The sequence below is a fragment of the Eublepharis macularius genome, chromosome 2 (assembly GCF_028583425.1).
Source record: "Eublepharis macularius isolate TG4126 chromosome 2, MPM_Emac_v1.0, whole genome shotgun sequence".
NCBI lineage: Eukaryota > Metazoa > Chordata > Lepidosauria > Squamata > Eublepharidae > Eublepharis > Eublepharis macularius.
The window spans coordinates 223,533,485-223,553,721 of NC_072791.1; the positions used below are offsets into that span (position 1 = coordinate 223,533,485).

The 20,237-nt window shown below is 42.6% G+C and overlaps 2 protein-coding genes across 7 annotated transcripts in view; both read right to left on the reverse strand.

Annotated features, from left to right (window-relative positions):
- Positions 1 to 20,237, reverse strand: part of GLS (glutaminase) — an 88,701-nt gene that overhangs the window by 54,792 nt on the left and 13,672 nt on the right. For all 6 annotated transcript variants that reach the window (XM_054970523.1, XM_054970527.1, XM_054970526.1 and 3 more), the window contains exons 4-7: positions 19,499 to 19,628; positions 18,311 to 18,390; positions 12,195 to 12,358; positions 5,975 to 6,033 (exon numbers count right to left, since the gene is read on the reverse strand). In XM_054970523.1, coding sequence (XP_054826498.1) covers positions 5,975 to 6,033; positions 12,195 to 12,358; positions 18,311 to 18,390; positions 19,499 to 19,628 — 433 coding nt within the window. The remainder of the gene's footprint in view (positions 1 to 5,974; positions 6,034 to 12,194; positions 12,359 to 18,310; positions 18,391 to 19,498; positions 19,629 to 20,237) is intronic.
- LOC129323804 (FAU ubiquitin-like and ribosomal protein S30) lies at positions 8,397 to 8,893 on the reverse strand. Its single transcript, XM_054970529.1, has one exon. The coding sequence runs from the start codon at positions 8,845 to 8,847 to the stop codon at positions 8,446 to 8,448; it is 402 nt and encodes a 133-aa protein (XP_054826504.1). The 5' UTR covers positions 8,848 to 8,893; the 3' UTR covers positions 8,397 to 8,445.

The window sequence follows — 20,237 nt, forward strand, 5'->3', positions numbered from 1 at the left end:
TTAAGAAACTGAAGATTGTGCTTTAGATGGCAGATTACGTTGGTATTTGCTTAAAAGAAAATTCAAGCAGTTCGAAGACACAGTAATTTGAAGAACTGAGAAAAGATAACCAGCAGCTCCAAATCAACAGGAGTAGAAAAATGTTACTGGTGTTTAAAGCTGGTTGAGTACATTTCTAGCCTTTGGAAGACCTCTTAAGATTTGCCTGGTGCCTACTTTACCTACTCTTAGGCACTATGCTAAAACACAGATCTTTTTAACCCACACTTTTAATTAAAAGTTTATCTTATCAGTCTGCTCTGTTTGATGGATAGTTTGTACGCTGCTTACGTCTAATGGTTTGTGTTTTATACTGTAGTTTTTAATTGTAAGCTGCCTTGAGCTGGACTCTAAAGAGGCAGTACAGAAATATTCTAAAGAAATAAATGAATAAATATCCATGAATCTGCAAAATTAACATACTGAATAGACAGCCAAAACATACCATATATGTCATTCCGAAACGAGCACTTGTGCAAACTGAAAAACCCAGAGAATTTGGCCAAGTTCAGCGAGGGGGTGTTCTGCTATAGACCTGGCAGGTTTGCAGGAAAAGGGGAAACCCCTCCAAAAAATGAAGGGGGGGGGGGTTTAGCTCCCTCTTAAGATAGGAATATTGTCGGCACTTGTGCAGACAATGTAAAGGAGCATCCATCCCCTTGGGGGTGGATGTGGCAAGGATAGAGGGGCAGGTTCTGCTGCCAAAACTGAGGGAAAGGCAGACTACGCTGAGTTAAGAGAAGCCTGTGGGGGGGGGGGGCGAAGACGGGAGATCGCAGCATAAAGAGAGCTGCACTGTATAAGAAGTAATCTCCTGCCTCCTGCTTCCTCCTTGTCTTCCATATCCCCCCCCCCCCGCCCGGGTTGTGCCCCGTTGGATCAGTGGACTCCCAGGTACACTATAGGGGTTGTGGGGTGCTGCTGTTGTGACAGTGGGAATGGGCAAAAAATGGTGTGAGCAAAGTAACTAAAATAGGCAAAATGAAGGTTAGGATCCAAGCCAAAATCTGTAAATTCGGGATCTAAGTAAGCCAGTACTATAAATGTTATTAGGCAATTAGTAATGAAGAAAAATGTTACCCTTTGCCAGTCTTGGAGGCCTGCAGATATAATTAATGCCGATTTGTATTACACTCAACTTTTAATATTGACTTTTAATGAACTGTGATGTTTTTTCATCACTTTAAATGGAAAAACCAGTAAGAAGAGTCCTACAGCCTACCTTAGGATATACTCAACACCAGTCTAGTCTGATTTTGATTCTCAGTTTGGACTACATACTTCACAAAGCAGCAAACATCTGAACAGATGAGCAGCTCAAGCAATGCCTCTCCTTGGGAATGGGGACACCCAAGGAGTAGCTGAAGGAGGAAATCTGAAGTCTCCTGCGGGGAGGAGGGTGGTGGTAAAAAATGCCCATCCCCTCATGAGCCCACGTAATTCTAAGAGGGATCCAAGCCACTGGCCATTGACTACCACAAAAAGGACCATTAAAGCAGATACAAAATGCAAGTCTATATTCTATTTCAAGATTCCGACATTTAAGTCCCAATCAGAAACTGCAAGATGGTTGTTGTGGATTTTCCGGGCTGTATAGCCGTGGTCTTGGCATTGTAGATCCTGACGTTTCGCCAGCAGCTGTGGCTGGCATCTTCAGAGGTGTAGCACCAAAAGACAGAGATCTCTCAGTGTCACAGTGTCTTTTGGTGCTCCACCTCTGAAGATGCCATCCACAGCTGCTGGCGAAACATCAGGAACTACAATGCCAAGACCACGGCGATACAGCCCAGAAAATCCACAACAACCATCGTTCTCCGGCCATGAAAGCCTTCGACAATATATAGAAACTGCAAGGTTTATTCAAGAAAAGAATGCATTCCGTTTAACGCCGAGGCGCATGCTCCAGAATGGATGAAAGTGAAAATTTCACCCTCTCGTTGCATTCTCCTTTCACCAGAACCCATCATGATGATCACAGATCAAAATAATCGCATACAAAAGCTGAGGCACTCTTCTGTGTTCCCCCTTAGAAACAATTCTGGAGGTGTGTTATACTGAACTCTTTGGTTCTGGGGATCACGGCATTTTCTCATGAACTGTTGTTCTCACGTAGGAAGCCGGTTGTGAATTAACTCAACTTCCTGTTTGTCAGTAAAACTATACTGAGCATGTTTACAGAGAGCAGAAAAATCCACATGGCGAGTAGCTATAGTAATAAAAATAACATTTGATTTATATACCACCCTTTAGGGGGGCTTAACACTCACTCAGAGCAGTTTACAAGGTATGTTATTATTATCCCCACAACAAACACCCTGTGAGGTGGGTGGGGCTGAGAGAGTTCTGAAAGAGCTGTGACTGACCCAAGGTCACCCAACTGGCTTCCAGGAGCTCTCATGCATGAAGGTTGCTGTGGAAAGCAGCTGCCAATGGGAGCCTTTCCAGCAACTCGCCCTGTGGCTGCCATAAAGTCAGATCAATCTTAATTATGTCAATGGCATGTCACAGCACGCCTGAACCCAAAAATTCCTTGCCACTAGGGAAACAAACCTGCCTCCATAAGTTAGATTAAAGACTGTTCTAGGCCGACATCCTATCTTCAGTAGGCAGTCAACTGCCTGGCAATGCCTCCTCCTTTTAGTTTCAGCTCATGGACTTACATGTGCAGCAGAATGAGGAAACAGCTGTGCCACTTCAGACTGTAGGACGGGAGAGTTACATTTTAATACTCTCCCTGCAAATAAAAAAATTAGCAAATGGAGAAGATAAGCTCTAGCCTAGCTCTCCAGATGCTGCGCTAGTTTCTCACTTGCTGGAAATGCTTAATCAACACATATGTGATGCGCGCTGTCGAGCTGCTTCAAACTTATGGCGACCCTATGAATTAACAATCTCCAAAAGGTAAGCCTTGTGCTACCTCGCTGCACTGCATGTGAACAACTTAGATGAAGTTGTATGAGTGTACAGCAAAGTTTCAGACAGCCATCCATTTACTCTTGAAGGTATCTTTGCCCTCTTACTTTCAGCACTGCTTCAATGTCCACTAAAACTGCATCACCAGAAACCTCAATTTAAAGAATCCTCGTCTTTCATCAGGAACCCAAAGAACTTCGAATGAGTCTTTTATGTAACTCCGTATTCTTTCAATTGACTTCACGTACTGTGTCGTGTTACTGCTTTTAAGCTCGCTAAGCCAAGTAACATCGTGTAACCAGCAGCAGATTCAGAACTCTTAGTCAGACTACATCTGACATAGCCGACATGTAATAAAGTACACATTTAAATTACCCAGATGCTCAGTTCTCAGGATTACACCCACTTCCAATAAATCCAATTACAGCTGCAGTGAAGACACGGAAAGAGTCTATCACCTGGTCAACTCCTAAGAGTCTCTTGCTAGTCAGACAAAGAAGCTTTACCAGAGTTGTTTCTTTTAGATTTCAGACAAAAATGCTCAGTACAGGGGATTAAGATGACCCAGTGGACTTTGCAAGGATGTTGGCAATCCTACATACACTTATTGGGGAGTAAGTCCCACTGAACACAATGAGGTCAACTTCCAATGAAATAAAGGAACAAGGCACTCTTACAGATGCCAGAAAAAGTGAGCTTTAATTCAGGGGCTGAATTGATGGCTTTAATTTTTAAGGCATTCGTCAAAGAACAAGCAAACCAAAGATCCTTCAAACATTCTGCTTCTCAAAGCAATTTTCAGAATTCTCCTTGTAACTCTCCTTGTAACTTTCCTAGTCAATGAAGCACATGAAATGGTCACTCTAAACAAATGATGCAATACAGTGATTTATGCCTGCTGGACATGCAGATACTACATGCAAAGTTTCAGTGCAATCCAGTACTGGCTGGAGAAGAAATTAATAATGCTCTTTGTAATACTGTCAACAACTGCATGCAGTAAACTTAAGCTGCAGTACATGGCAATAGTGTGAAACTTCTACTGAGAACTGTTCTATAATGCTTATGTTTTCACCTCAAACAAAACACACCGGGTCAGAGCCAACCTTTCTGCAAACAGAAGGAGTGTGCAGTAAGAAGGAGGAATCAACAGAAGTATTTTTACTCTTGTCAAACAGAGATGCTTGTATGGGGTGGGGAGTTCTAATTTTCCCATCGTCCTTTCCCAATACTCTGTGCCATACTTGAGGGGGTCCTCTAACCCTCTAGGGATGGAGAATGCACTGGAAAGGGAAAGGCAATAAATCCCTTCCACAAACACCATTTGCAGAAGAACTGGATCTGAGCCACTGAGTTGTAAGTAAAATCCCACTAATTTCAATGGAATTTATTTCGAGCTAAGTGACTGCTTATGATCACATTTTAGATTGCCTACACTATGGCAAGGATGGCACTCAAATCCTCCATTATTTGTCTGCTGTTTATTTAAAACTCATTGTCAAAGTGAATTTCAAAGTTCATTAAACCTACAGAAAGAAATTAAACATGAATAAATTTACCTGTCATACTTAAGGCCATTTTCCTTCTCCTACAGCTATTAAAGATAAATGTTTTAAGCAGGATGTTCTTATACTTTCTTCAATATAAAGAAAAGCAGAAAATCATGAGCCAAGACTAAGAAACAGCCTTTCATAACTAAAAGTTCTGCAACAAATGCATGGATGTTACGATGCAAACATCATTTTTAAAGCTGCCCCTTTTAAAAAACCTACTTCAAAACTAGACAAGGAGATGTTCATAAGAAGTCATTTCTTTCTGGAGATCCACAGGTGCAAAATTAGATTAATTCTCACACTAAAGATGGCATTTATAGTAATTAAGGCATATTTGATATGCAGAAATTCAAATTAATTACAATATATTAAGTACAATCATGTTATGTATTTTAAAAATCTAGTGGTCCTACATTTGTTAAATTACTAAGCTAACTGTTTTCCAAATATATTTAACTAAGACAGAAATTCTGCAAATAAGATCACAATAAAATGTGAGAATATCTAATATTTAAAGAATTGCCAGGGGATTTGGCAATGCACCTCATAAAACTGTAAACCACACTATCAATGCTGTGGACAATTAAGCATTTTTACTGTAAATCCTTACAGGTATCCAACTGCCACAAGAACTTTGAATACGATTTTGCAAACACTTTAAAATGCACATTAAAGCTGATTCACAGGATTCTATGTCAAATTTTCATCAAAATGCTTTTAAAATTAGTTGCATGCTCCACTAAATGCTAAGCAGATGGAATTAGATTTTCAAGTATTTGGGGGCACATCCAGAAGGGCCTGTATACATTCACCACTTTTAACATAACCTTTTTCCAGAAGGTGCCCAACAGAACAGAACTTCTCCCCGGCACCCACACGCTCTTTAATTTAAAAGGCAATGCAATTTGGCACAAGTGCTTTAGGAAGAGAAAACTGGGAGATGGGGGAAAATAGAGGAAAGAAAGCAGAAGCAGTACACATTGGGAATAGATCGAGATGGGTAGCCAGTGTTAGTCTGTCTGCAGCAGTGGAAAAGACCAAGAGCCCAGTAGCACCTATAAGACTCACAAAATTAGTGGTAGGGTATGAGCTTTCGTGAGCCACAGCTCTGTATCTGAAGAAGTGAGCTGTGGCTCACAAAAGCTCATACCCTGCCACTAATTTTGAGAGTCTTATAGGTGCTACCGGACTTCTGCTCTTTTCCACATTGGTAATATTTTCGCTTTGAATTTTGGGGAAGAGAACCACCTTTAGAAAAGCTCTGGAAAAAAGCTTCAGATGCAAACACGCCCCTCTGGATTTAAACTGTTCTGCAGGCCCAACAGTTTGTCCGCACGTCTCTAGATTAGTGAGCCATTCAGGTTATCAAGTTTTCATGTTTACGGAAGCTAAAACTACACAACTTATAGCTTTCCACAAAAAAATGCTCTCTATGCAACTCTCAGTAAAACTAAGTACAGACATTTTACCTTGATCAAGGACGTAATCACAATCGCTCCAGCGTTCACCATAGGATTGTGGGGTTTGTCTGCAAAACAGAAACTTATTCAATCAACGATCTTACCAAGTGACCAGTTCCACAGCCAGGAGGGGCCTCCTCCTATATTTTATGAGGCATCCTATGCCTCCGCCTGCCTTCAAGAATCAGCGGATGACTGTGACAGGCCACTCTTTTGACAGCTGCTGGATCCTAAAAGATCCACCTTTTGCATTTCCAGTTAAGAGGGTTTTTTTGTTCTTTTCAGTCTGTCTTTTGGGGGGGGAGGGGAGCAAGCAGAGAACCCTCATTCATTCATTCATTCATTCATTCAGACAGACCAAGACAGAGAGAGCGCGCATGCGCATTCTCCGATGCAAGAATGGACAATACTTGCATGTGCAGAGCTGGGTGCAGGCACCAAAGATATAGTTGCTCATATGTTTCGATTTGGTACCACTGCACCAAGTAGCATTACAAATCTAATTTTACATTTAAATTTACATTTTAAAAGTTTTTTTTTATTTTTTTAAATTTTTATTATTAAAATTATTTTAAATAATAATTAGATAGATAATAAAACGATTATCTATTACATAAATTACTAATGTACGACTTTTCTTCCCTATACATTGCAGCTAATGCATATTTTGCCCCATATTTACTCATTACTTTTATTCCGCAGACATACAGGCTAAAAACTCCAAATACAGAAACAAGTTGCATCAAATACAAGATCCATCATTCTCAACGCTGCCTAATACAAAACGCTACCAAAACTGTGTACCGACACAGGAGGAAACGGAGAGATTCGAGGCCTCTGACTAAGAGTTTGTAATTCAAAACCATTTTAAGTATTCAAGCACTGGCCGGCTGGTCATCCAAAGTATTGCAATGTCACTGGCCGACTATATTTAGGACAGTCAATGAAAGTACAAGCACGATGTACTAATGAGACATTGAGCTGGGTGTAGTGGCCATTTTTAGACACAACAGTTGATGCTTTTTGCCTCTGGCACAGATTACAGACACCTGGAATTGTACCAAGAACTCTACAGTAGATCAGCTCCTTTTGTATTAAGGAATTAACTTCTTGATGGAGATTACCAATAGTCTAAATTCAAGGCTAAATACATCTGCATTCACACAAAGTTACACAGATACAAAGTCCAATTATGCCATACAGGATTCTAAAACCAAACCAAAGCAATGAGGTTTAGACAAATCAGTTTTAATTTATGTGTTTTACGGTGTTACTCCAGTCTAAGCTCATTGACTTCAGGGGGCTTAGACTGGAGTAACTCGAGTTTAGGACTGCACTGTTAGTTGCCTTTGAGTCTCACCCTATTCAGACATTCTGTTTTCAGAAACAAATGTAATCGGAATCAGGAAACTTGAATACCACAGTTTAAGACTACGGAAGTAATAATAGTTAACATTTGATCACAGAGTAATTCATATGCTTCATATATATTATGAAAATTAAGATAACTGTTTGTACAGTATCTGAGGAATTAGCCTTTTAAATTGGGGTTATAAAGCTAAACATAAATGGAAGTAGCATTATATTTCAAATACACAAACGTAGGAAAAGAATTCCTCAGCGAATGGATCACATGGTCTACAAATGCCACATCTTAACTCTCATTCTATTAAAAATTAATTCCGTATCGTAGCAACGGAGTGCTTGTCTTGTCTCACCAAGTAACAGCCCTGGGCATTTTTCACTAATAAAACCCAGTGCTTCACTTCAACGCTCACATGCATCATCGGGGCGCTATTCAATTCTCTTTTAAGCACAATACTATGAAGGAATTCTTACCTTCCTCCCCACCTCGCCAAACTATACAAGTTGTGATGTAGGGAAGGGTAATCTTATTTTGAAACAAGAGCTAAAACTCGGTAGGAGTTGTATGATGTGTGCCAATGCACAAAAGAGATCCCAACTTTGTTGAATAACCTGAAATAGATTTGAGAGCAACTAGGAGGACACTGGCAGCACATCAGGTCTTCTGAGACCCGTTAAGAGCGCACCTCAAGTACCACAAGCATTACTGGCAGCGACTAGAGCCTGCAATGCACAAAGATTAGCACCAGCACTGTTGGCCGCAGGTATTATTACCCTATACTTATTTGCTGAGTTGTATATTTGGTTTGAATCTGCATCGTTCATGCTGATTTAATTTTTTAAGCTATTCTGAGTCCCCAGCATGGGAGAACAGGAGGAAATGACGAAGGAATAATTTTCACTGATGTTATACTACCAGTATCAATGGAGCAGGACCCGTGACCAGTACCTTGTGTCATCTTACCCCCATATCAAGGGAAGAAAGTTTTATTTTACAAAATGAGCAGGCGTGACAAGTACCCTGGTATCTTAGCCAAATACAGGCTGTAACCACGCTACAGGCATCTTTTTTTTCCCCAAGCAAGTATCAGATTTATTAGGTAACTGGGTGCTCTTTAGGAGTTAGCATTGGGGCCCTTCTTCTTGCCAAAGCCTGGCACAACGTTGACAAAGCGGCGGTTGTATTGCATGCGTCTCTTAGCACGGCCAGTCTTCTTTTTCTTCTTCTCTTGCTTAGCAACTTTGGGGGTCTGGCCTCTCACTTTGCCAGCACGAGCCAGGGAGCCGTGGACTTTTCCACCCAGCATGCGTGCAGCGATCTCCACAGTTGTGAAGTCACTGATACCGCACTGCCCAATGATGGCATCATCTTCCAATGGAGTCCCACCCAAGAGAACCACCTGATCCTCAGGTGCGATGCCCTCCAAGGGCTCAATGTGAGCCTTCAGGTGAGCTACTGTTTCTTCTCCAGACACCTCAAGGGTGTGCAGATTCTGAGCACGAATGAAGAGTTGCATGGTTCCAGCTCCACGGCGCGTCGTTCCAAGATGGAGGCCAGAGAGAAAAGGCGCTACAGGCATCTTTATGGCGTATCTGCAACCCCTCGTTTTCCCTCCGTATTCCGCTATATCTCCTTGGAACCACAAAAGGCAACAGAGGAATTATTGATGGTTGTTGGGGGTTTTCCGGGCTGTATTGCCGTGGTCTTGGCATTGTAGTTCCTGACGTTTCGCCAGCAGCTGTGGCTGGCATCTTCAGAGGTGTAGCACCAAAAGACAGAGATCTCTCAGTGTCACAGTGTGGAAAAGATGTAGGTCATTTGTATCTACTCAGGAGGGGTGGGGTTGAGCTGAGTCATTCTGTAAGAGTTTCCCAGGGTGTGGAATGCTAATGGCGGGAGGCTTCACTGTATCCTGAGGAGGTTCTTTTGCATATGGATTGGTGCTTGATGTGCTAATCTTCTCTGCAGGGCTATTGTCGGGTGTGGAGTGTTTTGTTGGCCTGGTGTTTTTCAGAATTGGAGCCCATGCTCTGTTCATTCTTAAGGTTTCTTCTTTCCTGTTGAAGTTTTGCTTATGCTTGTGAATTTCAATGGCTTCCCTGTGCAGTCTGACAAAGTAGTTGGAAGTGTTGTCCAGTATTTTGGTGTCCTGGAATAAGATACTGTGCCCTGTTTGAGTTAGGCTATGTTCAGCCACAGCTGATTTTTCAGGCTGTCCAAGTCTGCAGTGTCTTTCATGTTCTTTTATTCTTGTCTGGATGCTACGCTTTGTGGTCCCGATGTAAACTTGTCCACAGCTGCAGGGTATACGGTATACTCCTGCAGAGGTGAGGGGGTCTCTGCTGTCTTTTGCTGATCGTAGCATCTGTTGTATTTTTCGGGTGGGTCTGAATACTGCTTGAAGGTTATGCTTTTCCATAAGCTTTCCCATCTGATCAGTAATTCCTTTGATATATGGCAAAAACACTTTTCCTGTAGGTGACTGTTTTTCCTTGGTTGTTTGATTCATCCTGGGTTTGATTGCTCTTCGGATTTCATTTCTGGAGTAGCCATTTGCCTGAAGTGCGTGGTTTAGATGATTAATTTCCTCATTGAGAAAGCGCGGCTCACATATCCGTCTTGCACGATCCACTAATGTTTTCATTATGCCTCTTTTCTGTCGGGGGTGGTGATTGGAGTTTTTGTGTAAGTACCGATCAGTGTGAGTTGGTTTCCTGTAGACCTTGTGACCTAACTGAAAGTTTGCTTTGCGGATGACCAAGGTATCCAGGAATGAGAGTTTTCCCTCACTTTCTTTCTCCATTGTGAATTGTATGTTCAGGTGGATGTTGTTGAGATGATTCAAAAACTCCCTCAATTCTTCCTCCCCATGGCTCCAAATGATGAATGTATCATCCACAAACCGGAAAAAAACAGCTCTAGAATCAGCACCCCACAAACCCAGTGTATGGTTCCGGTTTGTGGATGATACATTCATCATTTGGAGCCATGGGGAGGAAGAATTGAGGGAGTTTTTGAATCATCTCAACAACATCCACCTGAACATACAATTCACAATGGAGAAAGAAAGTGAGGGAAAACTCTCATTCCTGGATACCTTGGTCATCCGCAAAGCAAACTTTCAGTTAGGTCACAAGGTCTACAGGAAACCAACTCACACTGATCGGTACTTACACAAAAACTCCAATCACCACCCCCGACAGAAAAGAGGCATAATGAAAACATTAGTGGATCGTGCAAGACGGATATGTGAGCCGCGCTTTCTCAATGAGGAAATTAATCATCTAAACCACGCACTTCAGGCAAATGGCTACTCCAGAAATGAAATCCGAAGAGCAATCAAACCCAGGATGAATCAAACAACCAAGGAAAAACAGTCACCTACAGGAAAAGTGTTTTTGCCATATATCAAAGGAATTACTGATCAGATGGGAAAGCTTATGGAAAAGCATAACCTTCAAGCAGTATTCAGACCCACCCGAAAAATACAACAGATGCTACGATCAGCAAAAGACAGCAGAGACCCCCTCACCTCTGCAGGAGTATACCGTATACCCTGCAGCTGTGGACAAGTTTACATCGGGACCACAAAGCGTAGCATCCAGACAAGAATAAAAGAACATGAAAGACACTGCAGACTTGGACAGCCTGAAAAATCAGCTGTGGCTGAACATAGCCTAACTCAAACAGGGCACAGTATCTTATTCCAGGACACCAAAATACTGGACAACACTTCCAACTACTTTGTCAGACTGCACAGGGAAGCCATTGAAATTCACAAGCATAAGCAAAACTTCAACAGGAAAGAAGAAACCTTAAGAATGAACAGAGCATGGGCTCCAGTTCTGAAAAACACCAGGCCAACAAAACACTCCACACCCGACAATAGCCCTGCAGAGAAGATTAGCACATCAAGCACCAATCCATATGCAAAAGAACCTCCTCAGGATACAGTGAAGCCTCCCGCCATTAGCATTCCACACCCTGGGAAACTCTTACAGAATGACTCAGCTCAACCCCACCCCTCCTGAGTAGATACAAATGACCTACATCTTTTCCACACTGTGACACTGAGAGATCTCTGTCTTTTGGTGCTACACCTCTGAAGATGCCAGCCACAGCTGCTGGCGAAACGTCAGGAACTACAATGCCAAGACCACGGCAATACAGCCCGGAAAACCCCCAACAACCATCGTTCTCCGGCCGTGAAAGCCTTCGACAATACAGAGGAATTATTCCTGAGTGAACACCCCAGGCTAGGGTGCATGACGGTGAGGAAGTCTGCTTCGGCAGGCTGGGGCTCTGTTTCAAGTTCTCCCAATGAGCAGACATGCTTGTTCATCAGTATCCATTCTAACTGGAGGCCTCCTCTCCCACCACTTCTTCTGAGGCAGCCAAGGGCAGCTGTTTTCCTTCCCAGAGGCATCTGCTTCACCACAACCAACCCCAGGCTTAAGAGAACTAGTGAGTGGCTCTGCCCAGGAGTGGCAGAAACGACACTCGCTTAAACCGACACCTAAGGGCCCAGGAAAATAGCTAGGGAGAACGCGGCCTGAGAATTGTTGGTACCGTCAATGTGCCACTCAAAGTTTCCGACCATCACAAACGGAAGTACTTAAACCTTCTCTGCCGTTTTGCTCAACACAAAGGCCATTAGTTTAATCCTATCTAGAACACAAGCAACAAATGTTAACATCACATCCTGAGCGAAGATCCATGAGAGAGTTCATTGGACAGGTGGGCAGAGGGACTGGAATGCCAGCCCATTCTTCCCTCCTTCCTCCATCATAAACCCCATTCCCTAGGAACTGGGTCAACAGACTGAATGTTGTGTAACAGATAACGCATACAGAGGTGACATACCGTCTTCATTGAGGAACAGTTTGTTGAATCTCAGACCACTCGGTTCTTTACCGACGTATCTGTGTACATATTCCGTGCCAAGGTCATTAACAGCAACAGCATACTTCAGAGGCTTTACACAGGACTGAAGACAAAATGGGACTTTGGTATCTCCAATGGAATGTCTGAGAGAAACAAACACAATATTAGACTTCTAACGCCCCTAACAGATTTGTCTGGAGACGGATACAGTCATGTCCTCCAGAGGGAACTAGGGAAAGGGATTCTTTCATATTATTCTTTGCTTCTACAACTCATCAGAGAACAGAACTGCCTTTTCACTTTATCCCACTACTAACCAAAGAACAGCTGGATGTGCTGTTATTATTTGAGGGGGAACTGCCGAGTGCAGCGTGAACAACGAGCACCTGGAACCTCTGAAAGCAGTACGAACTGGGTGCAGATCAGTTACTTTTAACAGACACAAAAAAAAGTTCAACGCCAAAACTGATCGCATCATTCCCAACTTGCAGGTGTGAAGCAATACATTCTCTCCAAGTACTGTACGCTAGGAACAGCTGATAAAGAGTTTTGAGCACGTTCATTAATACAAGTATTTTGTTTCAAGTTAGAAATCGTAGCAGGTATTTCATTGGACGAGATGATAAATGTGAAGGAAATACCTGAATCGAACCAAGCAAAAATAAGGGAGGGTCCCTCAAAATATTAATTTAATTTCTTTTTTAAAAGAGCAACAGAAAGAAATTGAAAAATCCATTTGTATTTTATCAGTTATTAGAAGCAACAGCTTGATAGTTTCCAACAGTATTGTATCACTTCCCCATATACACAATGGTACAGCACACAATCATGAGAGAGTTCATTGGATGGGTGGGCATTATTTTGATTTTATGTCCATTTTTATCCCAGTTGGCAGGAAAAAAACCCTGAGGTGCTGAATAGAGTGTGTGTCATGGTATTGTGTTGGAAGAATCCACTTTTTGCACCAAACTTTGTTGGTTTGTTGGTTTAAACTTCCTTAAACTTGCATGCTTTTGTTCAGTTAAGTCCAAAACTATCTAAACATTAGGCTTAAAATCAAAGAAGAAATATATCTAAGCCTTACTCAGGGCCAGATCCAGCACTGCTGGTGCCTGAGGCAGCTTAAGGCTGCCACTGTGCGCGCACGCGCCAGACTGCGTGATGATGTCACTGCATGTGACATCATCACGCAGGGCTGGCGCATGCGTGGGGGGCCTTCCAGCCCTCCTGTTCAGTTGCTCTGCGGGCCAGGCGCAGCCGGCCGCCCTGGCCGCTGGCTGTGCCTGGCACGCAGAGCAACTGAACAGGAGGCTGCTTGCTCGGCTGCCCCACGCTGCCGCCGCCAGCACGCACTCCTGGCCGGGCGCAGCAGCTGTGGGCCAGGCACGGCAGGTGGTGCGCGGCGGCGTGCATTCTCCCAGCCCTCCGGCTCAGATGCTCCGCACGCCGCCCCAGCCATGCCTGGCCCGCAGCTGTGTGCCGGCGGTGATGGTGGCGGCAGCACAGAGTAACTGGGTGGGAGGGCTGGGAGGCTGCCCGCTCAGTGGCGTGCACCCCCACCCCCGGGCCGGTGCCCCCTCCGGCGCCTTAGCACCCAAGGGGGCTGCCGGCCTGGCCTCAGTGGGCGGGCTGGCCCTGGCCTTACTACATATTTTAGAGCTAACCATCCAGGCCTGTGAAACTGGCAATCCCCCAAACTGATCTCCACCCACCAGCTATGCAAAGCTGTCCACCAAGGTCTTGATAAACCACTTGCTGTTGCGGCTCACTTGGAACGGCAAAAGGTTCATAGAAAAACCTAGCCGGCATGCAGGCACATGTATGTATTGGTTCAGCTTGGCAGCCTGCATGCAGGAAGAACACTCGTACATAAAGGTATGGACAAAGTCAAGTCAAAAGTATTATCAGAGTAAGTTTGCAAACTGATTCATTCAACTCTTTATCACAAATACACCTAATGCAAGTTAAGCACGAGCAAATGTTTACAAGAACTAAGTTATCTAATGATAGTTTCAAATACGATTCAAGAATAAGATAGCCTGCCTGCTAAAGTTGGCCTGGCCTTGTACTATTTACTTCTAGACACGTAATAGTCAGAGGATCTCTGACTGAAACATGGGGAAATGTTACTGTTAAATTTTCCTGACCTTTTTAATGTCATCAGTGTAATCTGATGATTTACATAAACTATTTTATATTATGCATTTCTGGAGCAGCCAGGAAAAAAAGCTGGAACGTTCTAAAGCAGTCTGGGTCAAGTCCTGCCAACGGCGAGAGCACATCACGAACTCTCTTCACCTTGCAAGTGGCGGCAGGGACACTGCCTTCATCAGGATCTGTTTGGTGCCGATGTGTCGCTTAACCATCCCCCAGGCAAATCATAGTTTGTAAGCTGTTGGGCATTATACCAGGTGATGTGGACAGGACATGACATGAACTATTTCGATATTTGCTGACAGTGGCAAGAGTGGTAATGGCAAGCAAATGGAAAGGAGAATGCCCAACCAGGGAAATTTGGAAGGACAAAGTGTTAGAATATACGGTGATGGCAGGAGAACGGGGCTGCCCGTTTCAGACTCTGTGCTGCGTTCAGCCGACGGGCTAAAGCTGGTGCGGGGTGAGTGAAGCTGACAGCCCCGCTCTCCTGCTGCCTGAGCAGTTTCACAGACCCTGCGCTGGGTTCAGCTGATGGACTGAAGCCGGTGCAGTGTGAGTGAAGCTGACAGCCCCCTTCTCCTGCCGCTTGGGCTTGCAAGCGGTGTGGGGAACCTTCCTCCCTTCCAACTCTCCCTTTCCAGCTGCTCTGGGTGGCAGGAGAACAGGGGCTGTCAGTTTGACAGACCCCATGCTGGCTTCAGCCCATGGGCTGAACCCGGCGCGGGACGAGTGAAGCGGTCAGCCCCCTTCTCCTGCCTCCCAGGCAGCAGGAAAATAGGGCTGTCTGTTTTATAGACCCCTTGCCGTGTTCAGCCCATGGGCTGAAGCCAGCTTGGGGTGAGTGAAGCTGACAGCCCCGTTCTCCTGCCGACAGGGTTGTCAGTTTCACACACACTGCACTGGCTTCACCTGATGGGCTGAAGCCAGCTTTGTGTGTGTGATAGTGACAGCCCCATTCTCCTGCCGCCATGATCAACAGAAGGCGGCTGTCTGTTTCAAACGCCCGGCGCCGGCTTCAGCAGCCACCATCGGGCGTTTGAAATTCCATTAACCCCAAACCAATTCGTGACCTGGGAAAAGGTCGTGAGTTTGTGGTTTCTGGTTCACGGAATGCGATGAACCACGAATAATGTGGTTCGGGGTTTTTTCAGTTCGTGCCCATGTCTAGTTAGAACTCTTAATAGTACTTTATCTTAAGGCTCTCAAAGGTTGTGATAATCAATTATATTAAATGATAAGCAGTGCAAGTGATAATTGTTTTTTCTCTCTCTTTATTACTAGAATAACAAGTAGAAATAGGTTTGAACTTTGCATGTGTTGCTTAATCTGGAAAAATATTCAGTAGCTATTTTAATATCCATAAAGGTATTTTGTATTTTAATAATCCTTGTAGCACACAGTTTCACATCTGTTTCTCCCCTTCTTCTCTGTACCCCCTTTTTTTGCTTTAATAAAAAAAAATAAAAAAATAGTTTGTAAGCTCTCTTCAAACACGCTTTTACCCTCGGATTCACAGCCAATCCTGAACCTTTTTTTAAACACATTCAGATGTAATACTTGAACACATCTAATAACAACAAGCTAGAGTTATGTTCACATGTCTGTTAATGACAGGATGTTTTGGAGGTCTTTCATTTACAGGATCATCATACGTCGGGAAGTGACTTGGCAGCATATAATGCACACATGTTCACATGTGTCATGGCTTAAGAAAGATGTCGACAGCACCGTCACTCAATTAGGTTAGTGCTACTCAAACCTGGTCCCTGCACACTGACATAGAAGACAACGCTTCCTCCTTACGAAGGCTGAAGAATGTCCCTGAACTTGACCCTGTGTCCTAGTTCCAAAACTGGAACTCCTTGAAGGAAAAAACAGCCTTTGGGTGTTTCTGGCACTATCCCCTTTGAACAGTAAAATACTAAGATGGAGGGGGGGGGAGAATGAGGCAGCTGGAATACTGAACATGAAACCAGCAGTAAGTGTGCAGTTTCAGCTTTTATCATCAATATTTATACATTTGACAATCAGTCACCACATCCACAAAGGAAGACCAATACACTCAAAACGCATCAAGAAACTTGGGGTTTTGGATAAGCAAGTATTTTCACTGTGGGTTTCCAAACACAGAGTCTTGCCAAAAATTCTATTAGGAACACAAACATTAGCACTATAAAGCATGTCCTTAGACAGGGAGAAAATACTTCAGCAGCTTTGAGACTTGCCTTTGAAAGTCAAGGATAATACACCTGCTATCTAGTAATCGTAAACTATTGCATTATGTTTTATATCCAGATTGCATAGATTGATCCCAGTTTTTAACCTGCTTTTTAATCTTAAGTTTTCTGCAGAGGCAGCATATAAATCTTATAAATAAATGAAAATGTGGAGGGGGACTTTTAGGGAGTCCCTTCTCCCTACCTGCAGTGGCTTCTGGCAGCCAACAGAAGGAGAGCTGTTTTGTATCGCTCAGCCCGTGGAGAGGATAAGATCATAAATTTCTCCCTGGGGCCCTTAAAAAAGTAGCGCACAGCAAACAGGAATCAAGTTTAAACATTAACGAGTTAGCTGGTGGCCCTGGGGTACGAGAGGTCTCACTGAATGTAACCCTAACATCTATTAATGTACGCACATAATATCAGTAAAAATAGCACTCCAGGCAAGGCAACTATACATCCGGATTTTTTAACATCTGTGACTGGGACCTGTGTATATGACAATGTTACATACTTAGTGGGCAGTGGTGAATGTGTAAGCTGTTACTGAAATTTTAAACAGAAAAAGAATCGGTGACAGATGGGATGGGAAAATGGGCTACAAATTTTGGGTATAATATAATGATGGATCAGTGGGAAAATATGTTGATAAAGGGGCTTAAATTCACTTTGAGTGTTAAAGAAAATTTTTATAAAATGATGTATAGGTGGTGTATGTCTCCTGATAAATGAGCTAAAATGAGTAAAGGTATATCAAACAAATATTGGAAATGTGAGAAACAAGAAGGAACATTTTATCATCTTTGATGGACTTGCCGTAAAGCTAAAAAATGTTGGACTCAAATTCATATGATAATACAAAAAACACTGAAGACTACTAAACAGTTTAAACCAGAAACCTTTTTGTTAGGACTAATGGACAAACAGAAAATCAGCACAGTGTTTTATTTTAGTATTTGATTACAGCAGCTAGGCTTTTGTATACGCAAAAATGGAAAAGAACAGAATTGCCTTCAATCGAGGACTGGATTAGCGGAGACGGCTAAACTTACAGCTTTGGTCAGAGATAAATCATTGTCTACTTTTTTGGCTAAATGGAATCCCCTTATTGACTTTCTGCGTGAAATGAGAATGATTTGATGATTTGTGGTTTTGATTTTTAAAAAGATAAATCTGGGAAAAAAATAAATAGAAGGGAGGTAGTAGTGGAAAAGGAAATGTTGGAGAGATTAAAATTTAAAGTATGGTGTTTGTTAAAATAAGTGTTGTAGAGAAAAAATTAAAATGAAATATGTATTATTGTTTTATTTTATTTCTAATTTCCGTCTTTTTTCCCCTTTTCTGTATGCTTCTTTCACAATTTCTTTCTCTTATTTCTTTGCCCTTTCTATTGCGCTTTTAATTCTATTAATAAAATAAAAAATTATGGAAAAAAGAATTAACTTCGCATATTAAATATAAATTCTGCAACTTACAAAACTGAAGATTTTCAACAAAAATTTATCAAAGGAAAGACCATTCCAAATCTCTATGATGCGGGACTGTCCTGAACAGCACTTTTTTTTAAAAAAAAAAAAGCTTTCCAACTAGCACCGTTAAGGAACAACATGGGCTTTATAGAACTGCTGAAGCTATCTCAGTTCCTCACAGATAAGGTTCTGCCTCTATCGCTACAGCTGCAATTCTCTGGAGAGCTCAGATATTTAAAATGTTTTAACATACCTTTGTCCATCCACTGTGCAAACAGACACTCCCCACAAATCGGGACTGAACTTAGCCAGTTGGGGAATATAGTCAGCAACCTATTTAGAAGAGGAACAATACTGTCAGTTTAAGATTTGTAGCCTTGTAGTATAATAATTACTAGCAGGAAAAAGTTCAGCTTAAAGTATCTGTTGAAGGAAGTTCAAATCCAACCCCCCTCCAACACCATGTAATGCAGACTCTCTCCATCTTGACTATAAGGGCCCTTCAATTCTACTTATTTCAGTCTGGGCCACATAAGCCGGGGCGTGAGGGATACTAGTTGTATAAAAAGGTGCACAGTGAGCTACTAAGAGCGTGTTCATCAACTACTGCATCCCAAACAAAAAAAGTCAGCTCAGATACACCAGTTGACCAAGACCACTGGCCAACACATTCATCGCATTAAACCAGTAGCAGTGAACATTTTTGTAGTAAAGGAACAGTGGAAGTTTAATAGCTCCGATATCACACTTGGGAGTTGAGCCTCAGAGCCCAAGCTGCCATGAACCTCTGAAACATTACCCATGACGGTCCTTTTGGGATACAGTGAAGCCCGGCTTCTTCAACTGAGCTCAGTCATTATGCTTACTGGGTGGCCTTGAGCTGGTTAAGCTCTCTCAGCCTCTTCCTCTCACAGGGCTGTCATGAAGATGAAACAGGAGGAGGGGAGAACCAGGTACGCCCTCCCATGCTGCTTGGGGAAAGGGTAGGGGGAAATGTATAGGCGACATTTGTTTTGAGAGAACAAAAGAGACTGCTGAAGTGTATACCACCTCACTGCACCCTATGAACTATCCCATGCAGCCTTAAGCAAAAACACTAGAGGAAGCGGAGGAAATGAGAGACAGATCTCAAGAGACTGGATAACAGTACGAATTTCTACCAACTTCTTGCTGTGCACAGACAAGAAGAAAGAGGAAATCTGCCACATGTCCTTGCCCATTATGAACAGGTGGCATGGAAACGCAAAGGAGCCAGTGTTTCAGTGTAAGCAGCCTCAAGCAGGCCTCTGAAGAGGCAGCACTGGAACATCCTAAATAAAGAAATAAACTTCCCCAGCCTTAGGAATATTTCTTGAAGCAAATAAAACTCGTGCGTCCCTCGAAGCGTGGCTTTTACATGACGCAACTATACTGAACACAGCAGCATTGAGGCTGTTGTTACCTTTCCTCCAGACTGCTTTTTAGCACTTTCATACAGCTCATCAATGTGAGAGGTAAAGGACATGAAATCTGGAATCACAAACTTTCGCCGGAAAGCCTGAGTAAGCAAGACAATATTGCTTTGAACGCACCTGTGAAATATGAAAAATTGTTACATTACTGATAACTGCCAAGTATGAAAATTACTTAATATTAGCTCCCCATATGTAGAAATATAAAACGGGTTTTTTGAGCATTACAGACAACAAATAATTTAAACTTTAGCATGTAAAACTTTACTTTTAAACACTTGCGCACAAGCTGTACTTAACTTTGCCCTCTTCTCAGCTGAAATGCCAGGATTATACTATACTTTCAGATGAACAAACCAGAAACGCACCCATGAGATAATTCATTAGCACGTACCATTCCACAACACTACTCAGCAAACATGGCAAACAAGTTAATGGACTTCTGTCAACAACTGAGAAGCTACCGTTTTATGAACAGGCAATTCTGTCTTTTTAATTTCTTATAAACAATAACATTAAAGATAAACAACAATAACATTAAAGATGACAATAAAATCAGCTGTTGCAACGTACAATATTGACATTCCTATGTTATATGTCTGTTGAGTCAGTAACTCAGGTTATCTGCATGGATTCTTTCGATGTTACACGAGATTGAAAGCTTTATTTTGTTGTCAATTATTCAGCAGGATAAGATGAATTGTGATGAACCAAACAACAGAATAAGTT

Excerpts from the sequence above, each read along its gene's own strand:
- LOC129323804 (XM_054970529.1), bottom strand. The coding sequence starts at position 8,847 with ATGCAACTCTTCATTCGTGCTCAGAATCTGCACACCCTTGAGGTGTCT.